This window comes from Argentina silus (genome assembly GCF_951799395.1).
Source record: "Argentina silus genome assembly, chromosome: Y".
Classification (NCBI taxonomy): domain Eukaryota; kingdom Metazoa; phylum Chordata; class Actinopteri; order Argentiniformes; family Argentinidae; genus Argentina; species Argentina silus.
This window is the reverse complement of record NC_139654.1, coordinates 46,677,828-46,689,189: the sequence shown is the minus strand read 5'-3', so window position 1 is coordinate 46,689,189 and position 11,362 is coordinate 46,677,828. Positions and strand designations below refer to the sequence as shown.

Here is an 11,362-nt window from a genome sequence, read left to right as displayed (position 1 = left end):
AGATGCTCGGCCCTGACGCGGTTAAAGACAGAGCTAAAGTCCCGCTCTCAGATAACACAATTGCCAGGCGTATTGATGACACGTCTACAGACATCGAAAGTCATGTTTTGGGAAAGATACGCATCAGTAGGAAATTTGCGTTGCAACTTGATGAGTCTACGGATATTAGTGGACATTCTCAGCTCTTGGCCAATGTGCGTTTTGTGGATGGAGATGCCATTAGAGACTAATATTGTAATTATATATACTGTATCAGGCTACAGAGTGTCATTTTGTAACATTTTTGGTTGGTGGTGTGCCGCAAGATTCTTCCAATGTAAAAAATGTGCCGTGGCTCAAAAAAGGTTGAAAAACACTGTTTTAGAGGGTACTGATGAGTGTGTAACCCCTGTGCACTGCAGACTCCTACAGTATCTATTACTATTGCTTTGGAACAGATGGTTAGATAGGTGACAGTATTTTGCAGTGTGCTAATGTGTCTGTAGCATCCCTGTGCAGACTTCTGCCCAGTATTATTCATTTGAAACAGGAAGTAGATAGGTGTTGTTGGAATCTTCAGAATAGTTAAAAGGCCAGTACCTGAGGACCTGAGGGATCTACAGGGTATATACCTTAAAAGCATGTCTGACATGCAGTGGTGTGCGTGACCATAGAGTGATTTCTAAACTAATACAATTATCTTAAAATAAATTATAAAACGAACAGGTTATTAGTGCAGAGACTTTTATGATATGTGCTCTCCATCTGACTCGTGCTGCTGCATTCTGTATCATTTGCCAATAGCTTTCTTTGGTCGACCAGACAGGAGAGTGTTACAGTAATCAAGGCTGCTAGTAATACAAGCATGCATTCGTCTCTCAGTGTCAGCCTGGGAGAGGAAAGGTTGCATCTTTACAGCTGTGTTCTGTAAAGGTCCATGTAATATTCAACCTTTTTAAAAGCTTCCTAAAGGTTGTAATGACTATCTTTAATCGGTAGAGATCAGGGAACGAGATCCCTTGAAATAAATATTTCATTTACAAACGCTGTTTTGGTTCGGAAAACACGCTTTTTAAAATGGAGTGTCCTACCTGGACACTCGGTTTGCATATAAACATGTTGTTACTGCCAGGGGTGTTATAGGGGAGTGGACTCACCTTTCTGTCTCTGGGGGCTGCCTCTTCCAATCGTGTGCGCATGCAGAAACACAACAGCTAATGTCCAACACTGCAAGTTCATTTCGGGGGGTTATATTATTATAAGGGAGGATGTTGTCGTTTGGACAACTTCAGACAGAATTTCTCCACGATGGCAGATTTCCGACAAACTTACTTACTCTTCTTTAAGTGATACAAATATGTTTTAGTCACATTCTTGATATGGGTTTCAAAATTAAGATCTGAGTCAATGGTGACACCTCTGTTTTTTGCCTGGTGCTTAGTGTTACTGTAAGTAGAAATGTCTTTAAGTATGCAGACAGTTTCTCTCTTTCGGTTTTTGCTCGAATGACTAGTTCTGTGACATCCATATGTCTGCAATGCATTTCACCAGGAAATCAATCAAACTGTTTGACTGGTGCTACAGAGTCGATAGTTGCCCTTAGTTTGGTGTTGAAGCTGGTTAATAAATCATTATCACAGGAGGAAGCTGTTGATGGTGTACTATTCATATTCATCATCATGAATCTCATCTTCTCAGCGACATGGCTAGATAAATAATAGAGGATGCAACAGGAGTAAGACCCTTTGTAATCACTAGGTCCAGGGTGTGGCAGTGGTTATGGGTGAGCCCAGTAACTCGCTTAATAAAGTCCGTAGAATTCAAATCAAATCCATGGCTGTCTCATTGTCCACATGTAGGTTAAAATCACCAATGATAATAATCTTAGCATAATTTGAATGAAAGGTAGATGGGCCTTGGATGAAACCGTGATCTTTACATTTCTCATCCTTGTCATCAGGTGTCTTTATCACTCATTACTGTGCAACAGGAGGCTGATGGAGGTAGAAATGGGAGGACAGCTCATTGTAATTAGAGCTTGACAGATATATCTGATATTGGCCTTAAAGAAATATCTGGAGAGTTATTCACCATGTTATATATAATATAGAGGAAACTGGACAGCACTTATTATGGATCATTTAACACAATTACACATGACACAACTGTGTTAACAGAGACACAATACGTCCTGCTCCTGTACATGTTTGTATATACTGTACATTTTCCCCTATGTCTGCTAAGGGCTTCACTGCTTTTTCCACTGTTTATGTGGCACATAGGATATTTATATGTAATTGGCCACTTACGTAAATGGGCGATTCTTAGACTACGGGCACTTTCATGTCCTTTGATCATATTTTATAAAAAATAAAAAAAGAATTGGGAATATTCACACTTTCATAGTTATCTTTACAATGAAAGTACTTTAGGAACTTTTTACCGGTAGTCTATGATGATTTTTTCACCTTTTTCAACATCGTTATAGATGCAAATATTGCTGTTTTGTTTTATCTATTTTTTTTTAAATGTGACTGAATAAAGTATCAGTAAAATAATCAAAACATAATTGGGGTATTTAAGGTCAAACAACTATTTATGTGATTTTATATACAAAATGTAGTTGTCCCACAGTATTGCCATCATTTCCACCACAACACTGTAATGTCCCTTTAAAAGGTTTGTGTGAAAGATGGTTTGGGTAGTTTCTATGGAGATGAACAGTTACATCACAGCACATGTCTGATATGGAGGATATTTTGGATTTCTTCACCAACTTTTGAAGAAAACTCAAGGTAAATATTGCTTGAAATGAAAATATTTTTATTGTATGTCATTTCCAAACATGACGTAACATCAATTGAGTTTGTAAATAAATCGATTTTTTAACGTACATAGATGTATTTTGCATGCATGAAATGCTAGGTACCAATTCATAGCTAATCTGTGATGCTAGCTTGGATTTTTTTACAAAATACTGTAAGATTGTCATTTCCACCTCCGTCATTTCCAACACATTACCTTCTTGGGTGGAAATGACAAAGGTGAGGTGGAAATTACATTTATGCTTACAAGGTGCAATTCATAGATTGTGAGGCTACATATGTGTAATTTATTTATTAAAATGTACAATGTTAATGTTTTATTCAAATGCATATTTGTTGAAATGCATTTTCATCTATTTTTAAGATGCCACGGACCTCTACTGCAGAAAGGTCTCAGGCCTATAGGGACAGAATAAAAGAGGACCCTGTCAAATATGAAGAGCGACTGAAAAGAGACAGGGAGAGATACCTGAGGAAAAAAGAAAGAGGGGTTGACCCAGAAATGACCCAGAAATGACCCAGTCATTTCCACCACCTCATACCTTTTTTTAAAAATAGTTACAAAATTCTAATCACTCATTAAAAACTTCTGCATAGTTTATGGGATAATGTTCCACTTAATGTAATAACACAAGTAGTTATTTCCTGAAATGTATCTGTACTGCCCTCCTTGCAAGGGGATGCAACTCGACAGTTCGTCCACTCCTCCCTGACAACAAGACTCTGAAGCGACCTCTTTTGTTCCAGGTTTAATGTCGTCAAAGAAGTGTGAAACTAAAACATACACAAATGGATAAATCAAGTTACTGTAAATAAACAAAGTCAGTGTTTTAGATTGAAATGCAACATATACAATGGTTGTTAACTCATAAAATCGTGAATTGACTTATTTATAACTGGTGTTTGGCCAGATGGCGAACTTACATACATTCCTATGGCCGTTTGTAACAAACACACGAACTCAACAATCGAGTTGCCAAACTTCAAAATTACAACAAAGTTACGTTACAAAATAAGAAACATCACATACCAACGATGCCTCTATAAAACTGAGGATGCCCACAGATCGCAGCAGATTACCGATCGTTCTGCACCACAGGAATTCGTACTGGATACTGAACTTTACTTCCTGTTTGCTGTCATATGACTCACTGGCGCGCTCTGGTCTCTTAAAGAGACACACACACTATTACAATTGCACTAAACAAATGCTAAACAGAACACTCCCCGTCTGGCGTAATTACACGCCACACAATGCACTAAGAACAGTCCTTAGCTGTGTGGAGGGAGAAGAAGCACTATTTCTGAGATAGGCCTAGCCGGGTTCAATGTTTGAGTGAGTTGACAGCCACTTCCTGCGTGGCTGCAGTGTTGGAAGAAACTGCTTCCGCCATCTGTCCCAGAAGGTGTTCGACAGGTGTTGGACCTGGCGCCACTGTCGCTTGTAGAGGTCTGAAGCTCCGAACTCTCCAGCAGGTGCTGGAACAATGTTCACCTTGTGAGTGAGCAGCGCAGCAGGTGTCAAGATGAAAGAATCATCAGGGTCAGTTGTCACAGGAACCAGCGGCCTGGCATTGATGATCGCTGCAACTTCTGCCATGAATGTTGTCAGGACTTCATGTGTGAGCTTGTCTTTCATTTGAGCAAACATCGAGTCAAGGATTCTTCTCGCCAGCCCAATCATCCTCTCCCATGTTCCACCGAAATGGGAGGCGTGAGGAGGATTGAAGGTCCACGAGCAGCCTTGATCTGACAGGTGAGTTGTCACTGTGGCGCTGTCAATGTTGGAAGGTATTGCAAGTTCTTTGCAGGCCCCGATGAAGTTGGTCCCTCTGTCCGAATAGATGTGTTTGACTGGCCCACGAACAGAGATGAAACGCCGAAGGGCATTGATGAAGGTGGATGATTCGAGAGACTCGATGACTTCGATGTGTACGGCTCTCACACTCATACACGTGAAAATCACAGCCCAGCGTTTACTATGTGAAAGCCCACCTCTGGTTCGTCGTGAGCAGATGGTCCAAGGGCCAAACACGTCTAGTCCAACATGTGTGAAGGGAGAGTCTGTAGAAAGACGAGCTGCTGGGAGGTTAGCCATTTTCTGGACACCAAGGGGAGCTCTAAGTCGTCGACAGGTAACACACTGGTGAATAATACTGCTCACTCGTCTCTTCCCACCAACTATCCAAAAGCCAGCGGTCCGAACTGCGCCTTCTGTAAATAGCCGGCCCTGGTGGTGTACCTTTAGCAGACCATCGTAGTCTATGAAGGGATCAAGGTTGTTCAGGGGACTGTTCCGTGGGATCTTCCTTTGTTCCTGAATGCACTTGATCTCTTGTCCATAGGACTCCTCTTGTACTGTTTGAAGGATAATGGTTGAGGCCTGATTTCTTTCCTCAATGCTGAAGTCCGACTTACAGTGATGCCAGCCTTTGCGGGGGGTGTGTCTTACTGAACTGAGGGGAGGAGCTACCTCTGCATGGCCGTTCTTGAACATCTTGTCCATGAAGCTGAGGAAGTGCTCTCTCATTTCGGGCTTCTTGTCGAAGTTGCGCCTGAGAGATGTGAGGCGCTTCAGCGCTTGAGGCCTGTTGTTCGGGAGTCGTTGGCGTGGAGACTTAAAGGGCAATGGCGCTACCCAACTGCTGTTTGAGTCCTTGCACAGTCCTTCCTGCATTATTTTCATGAAGTAGGCATCCTGGATCGAGGGGGCTACTTGGTTGTCGTCTTTGGTTCTCGTGAACACGGTGCAACCTAGGTGGTCGGTCTCACACACAGACAACTCATCTAAGCGTGTTGAAGGGTGCTCGCTGACTTGGAGTCCGCTGTATCTCTCCCTGACTTGGAAGACATTTGGACAGGGTTGGAAGAGCGTAGGACATCCAAGATCAGTGGCGTTGGTGAAGAATGTGGTGACCGTTGGTGGTGTGTGGACGTCGCCTAGACACACGTTGCCGACTATCACCCATCCCAAGTCCAGTTTCTGTGCATAGGGTAAGTTGTGAGTGCCATTCACCTGTTTTCTGACCTTGTGAACACGGAGTATGTCGCGACCCAAGAGCAGCATGATTGGAGCCGCTGAGTCAACCTCTGGAATGAGTTTCGCCAGCGACCTGAGATGAGGATGGTGAAGTGCTACAGTGGGAGTTGGAATTTCCTCTCGGTTGTTCGGGATGTCATTACACTCGATGAGGCTTGGTAATGGGATGCGAACACTTCCGTCAAGAGATTCCACCTCGTAGCCTGTAGCTCTCCTTCCAGCCACTTGTTTCACTCCAGCACACGTTCTCAAAGTGTACGGGGCACTTCGACTTGTGTCGCTGAAGATTTCAAAAAATTGGGATCGAACCAACGATCGGTTGCTTTGATCGTCTAAGATGGCATATACTTTCTTAGCCATGTCTCTACGGCCAGATGGATAAACTTTCACGAGGCATATTTTGGAGCATGACCTCTCAGCAAGATCTCCACCACAGACTTGAGTACACTGGGTGCTGACATGCGCTTGAGATGAGGCATCCTCCCCGCCGTGCTCTGATGTGGGGTCGACCTCCACTGTCCAAGGTGCTGGCCCAGGGTGGAGCGCTGTAGGATGCCTTTCGCTGCTGCATTCAGTACACTGTACTTTGACTGTGCAGTCCTTTGCTATGTGCAATGTAGAGGAGCAGCATTTAAAACAGACGTGATTCTCTTTGAGGAAGCTTTTACGATCTTCAATGGACTTCTCCCTGAATGCTCGACATTTGCGTAAGGGGTGTGGTTTTTTGTGCAGTGGACAAAACGTGTTGCAGTCGTCGGACTTTGAGGGGAAATCACTTGCTTCTAATGCTGTTTTGGAGAACACTTCAGTTTTGTGCACTGAAATGTCTTGATGCTTGTTAGGCTTCCAAGCTGTCCTCTCGGCCTTCAAACCAGTCTCTTGGTTGTGGAAGTTGAAGCTTGGATCGTTCCGGACGTTTGCTTCTTTGCTGATGAAATCTACGAAGACGCTGAATGGTGGAAAGGAAATTTCGTGCTTGCGCTTGTATGATGCACCTACTGACGCCCACTTTTCCTGCAGGTTGAAAGGAAGCTTCCGCACAATTGGGTTGACCCCTCTCGCCGTGTCAAGGTAGGTAAGGCCAGGTAAGTCTCCTTCCTCTTTAGCCGCTAGGAGTTCGCTCAGTAGATCGCTTAACTTAACTAGTTTTGAATAGTCTTGACTTGTTATTTTGGGAAAAGTGTCAATTCGTCTGAAGAGGGCATCCTCAATAACTTCAGAGGAGCCATAGGTCTGGTCAAGCCTGTTCCATATCATGTCCAGTCCTGCATCCGGGCGGTTTATGTGGATCGCTCTGATTTGCTCCACATGTTCGGCTGAATCATCGCCTAGCCACTTGAGCAGAAGATCCATCTCTTCACTGGACGTCAGATGTAAGCCATGGATTGCAGACTGAAATGACCGTTTCCAGGCCCTGTAATTCTGTGGTTTGTCGTTAAACTTGAGTAAGCCTGTAGTTACAAGCTCTCGTCTAGCCAGATATCTTACAAAGTCACTTACATTTGAATTGTCAAATTTAGAATTTGGATATGCCGAATGAGGGGAACGACCACAGTCCAATGGTGACGTGAGGGCCTGCGGTGGAAAGGCGTGTCCACGCTCAAATTGGACTCGGTTGTTATGAGTGTGTTCATTGGCGTAGGTATGGGGCTGCTGAGACATCTGGTGATGGAGCTGAGATGCACTACTGCCCTGGAGTGGTGTGAAGGGATTGGCTTCAGGCTTAAGATGTGTAGTTGGAGTGTTAACACTCACCTCAGGTTTTTGACGTAGACTGCTTTGTTGTGGTACTGCACCACAGAGTTGGCCTTGGCTGAGGACGTATTCTGTGGTGCGCTCAATGGGTTCTAAAGGAGGCCTTTCCCAGAGCTGGTTGTTATTTGTGTCTTTATTCAAATCAGCAGCTGCTTCGAGTGCTTCAGCTTCAGCCACTGCTGCAGCTGTTTCCTTTTTGATGTTGAGTATTGAAAGTGATGCTTCCAATTTGGCTTGTTCTAGCTTTAACGTAGCCTCCTCTTCAGCGAACGCGAGGCGTGCTTTGGCTGCTTCTGCTTTAGCCCGTGCTTTAGCAGCAGCAGATTCTGTTGTTGATGATCTTGATCGCACTGAAGTGCATGATGCTCGAGACCGCGTCTCCCATGTTACTCCTTCATCCATCATTGTTACTGTCAATTATGATGATTTAGAAGAATACTTGCTGTGTTGATCGCCCACTGGCTGCGTGTGACGATGTCTGTTCAGCTCCTCCTGCTCACACTGCGATGCATCGCTTGTTGAGAGGTCGTTGTTTCACTGTACTGCCCTCCTTGCAAGGGGATGCAACTCGACAGTTCGTCCACTCCTCCCTGACAACAAGACTCTGAAGCGACCTCTTTTGTTCCAGGTTTAATGTCGTCAAAGAAGTGTGAAACTAAAACATACACAAATGGATAAATCAAGTTACTGTAAATAAACAAAGTCAGTGTTTTAGATTGAAATGCAACATATACAATGGTTGTTAACTCATAAAATCGTGAATTGACTTATTTATAACTGGTGTTTGGCCAGATGGCGAACTTACATACATTCCTATGGCCGTTTGTAACAAACACACGAACTCAACAATCGAGTTGCCAAACTTCAAAATTACAACAAAGTTACGTTACAAAATAAGAAACATCACATACCAACGATGCCTCTATAAAACTGAGGATGCCCACAGATCGCAGCAGATTACCGATCGTTCTGCACCACAGGAATTCGTACTGGATACTGAACTTTACTTCCTGTTTGCTGTCATATGACTCACTGGCGCGCTCTGGTCTCTTAAAGAGACACACACACTATTACAATTGCACTAAACAAATGCTAAACAGAACAGTATCTAACCAATCCAATATTATATTTCAGGTTGTGGTTGATGTAAGCTTTGTGTTTGGTCCTCATCTCAATTAATTTACCTAATCCACAAATGTATGGTAATTGCAATATAGGTATAAACTGGTAAAACTATGTGTGAAAGTGGTCTTACACTGTTGAGAAATTATGTATATCATACTTTTTTTAAATAATAATCAAATGTTTACATGTGATGGAAATTACATTTGTTCAATGCGGGTCGGACAATATGTAAAAAAAACACCAATTTGTCTTGTAATGTTAGTGCGTTCTCTTATGGATCATGAAACTAGACTAGTTATATTAACCTGTTAGACTGTGACAATTTAGATTTGAACATTTTTTTTCCCCTCAAGTTCACAAGGCCAAAAGTGCCTGTAGTTGAAGAATCGCCCAAATGTGTTATTTTATATGTATGCACTTTATCTTGCATGTTTACAGACTCCCCCCATTCAATTTCACGCATTTCTATTTGGAGTATAAAAGGCACTAGATCACCTGCGGGTATATAAGCTGTGGCTTGCGCTGCGTTCTTCAGTTGGCAGTTAATACCTGAACCAGTAAAGACTGAGGACCAGACGACTCACTAGTGTGTTTTCCATTTATTCTTAAGCATAAGCATTAATACAGTTTGTCATTAATGTAGGCTTTCTATTTAGTGTACCGTTAGGCATAGTAGCATATGAAGTTTGTAGTTTGTTAGCGGTAATTGCGCTAGCTTGGTATCCTAAACGAGGACGAGTTAGCACTAGCTTGCCGTTTACGATGAGTGGTTGTTGTCAAATGACACCTGACAAAACATGTCGAAGGGAGTCTGGTGTAACGTTTGCCTGACTCCACTGATACAGATGTATGTGTAGGATTTAATGTTAGAGTGTTTTGTAGTTTACATTTTCTTTGTTTTTCTTCGTTTTCTCCTAACGGTTAAGAGAAGGTAGACGGTTAGAGCCAGAGCCCGAACCGCTGATGAACAGCGCTGTAGTTTACCGTTGCCAAGGCAACCAGGCAGCTCACAGGTTGTACCATATTTCTAAATCATTATTTTGATATAATACTGAAATGTTGATATTATATTGTTATTGTTTTACATTGTAATTTGTATTGTTCCAACTAAGTTCAGTTGGCAGTTAATACCTGAACCACGAGTATGTTTTCCATTTATCCCCCCCCTCTATACTAACCCTAACCCCAACCCCACCCAGAGACCTCTTCATCCCCGCTACCCCCCTTGTACAAGTTCTCTCCTGCTAATACAAATAAAATGAAATAGCCGACTGCCTATGGCCCCTGGTGTGAGCATTGATTACTTTGTCTTATGATGACTGTTGGATAGATGATTCAATTACTTAAACAAATGTATTGTTGTAAGTCGCTTTGGATAAAGGTGTCTGCTAAATGCCATGAATGTAAATGTAAATTACAATGGAGGGCCATGTCCAGAAACGACCCCGAGCCCCTACCACTGATCTATATACCTATATCTATGTCTGTGTTTTGTCTATTAATTAATAATATGATGATGATTAATCCCAACGACGTATATTTTCCAAGAAACAACATGAGCATATCTGTAATCAAATAAATATCTCCTGCGTCATAATGCTGTTGTCTTGATGACGCTGCTAGCAATGACGTAAATTTATGTAAAAGTCACTTTGGTCACTTGAACCTCCAGTTGTTGTCAAATAGCCTTTGCTGATTGTCATTTGTAATGTGGTACGCTCATTAGTGGAAATAGATTCAATTACATTTCAACACAATGGAGAAAAACTGGTGGGACCCGCCGCAGGTAAGTTTGCCTTGCTCTATTTTAGTTTAAATAAACGGGAATACTTTACATTAAATTGCCCCAATACTTGGGCCAAATGTCCAAGGACGTAGGATGTATCTTTCGAGAGGGGGTGCTGCCTAAATGTTGTGTAAAGGGCTGTGCCATGGCTGCTGGTGGGCCGGTCGATCTGTGGGCTGCGGGGCCGGTGAGCGACACGATGTGTGGGCTTCGCGCAGATCCCCCCTACCTTAATCGAATAAGCACTAGGCCGACAAGCTCCTGTATATTTTCAGCCTACCTCAAGTCCGTGAACTGCCTTCAAGTAAACGCAAAGCTGTAAGAAGCAGGGCTGAAAATTAATCAAATCAAGCTCTATCATCCGTGGTGACAACATGTTACTGTACACTTGTTTGTATTCGTATGTTATCGTCCAGTCAAAGTAGCCTACAATTCAAAGCAACATTTCCCCCACAATCAGGACCTAGACCTACTGCAAAGAAATACCCTTAATTGGCTACTCTTTGTTGTTAGATCTCTGGGAAGTAATTCATCCGACTCGGCAGACAGTTTGATCCCAACATCAAGTCAAATCGCGGTAATTTCGGTGAGCGCTTAATTCCAAAAACAGCTGTTTGTCAGTGAAAGAGCAGCGTAACAGCCTAAAAAGTGAAACGGGACGAGCTCAATCGTTGTTACAGAGAGAAATGTGTCTGCAAAATCAACCATTTTAAAGATCAACATTAAAACGAGACAGCTTTATAAATAACCTATAGAGGATGGACTATCGAAGAAAGATGATTGACAGAACAATATCAAAATGGTTAATTTGATGTTTTCAGGTAGGCCCTATCTAAAATATAACCAAACATA

The 11,362-nt window shown here is 42.6% G+C and overlaps 1 protein-coding gene across 2 annotated transcripts; it reads right to left on the bottom strand.

The window, feature by feature from the left end:
- Positions 1-3,484: 3,484 nt before the first annotated feature.
- Positions 3,485-8,694, bottom strand: LOC310823762 (uncharacterized protein). Of its 2 annotated transcripts, none has more exons than XR_014554957.1 (2): positions 3,835-8,694; positions 3,485-3,578 (listed from the first exon to the last, which is right to left on the bottom strand). XR_014554957.1 is itself a non-coding variant. In XM_083696609.1 (2 exons), exon 2 carries the CDS (start codon positions 8,002-8,004, stop codon positions 4,120-4,122), a length of 3,885 nt encoding a protein of 1,294 aa, XP_083552735.1. In that variant the 5' UTR covers positions 8,005-8,254; positions 8,511-8,694; the 3' UTR covers positions 3,513-4,119. The 2 variants fall into 2 exon arrangements, 1 of the variants encoding a protein (XP_083552735.1); XM_083696609.1 differs by having other exon boundaries at positions 3,513-8,254; positions 8,511-8,694.
- Positions 8,695-11,362: the final 2,668 nt, after the last annotated feature.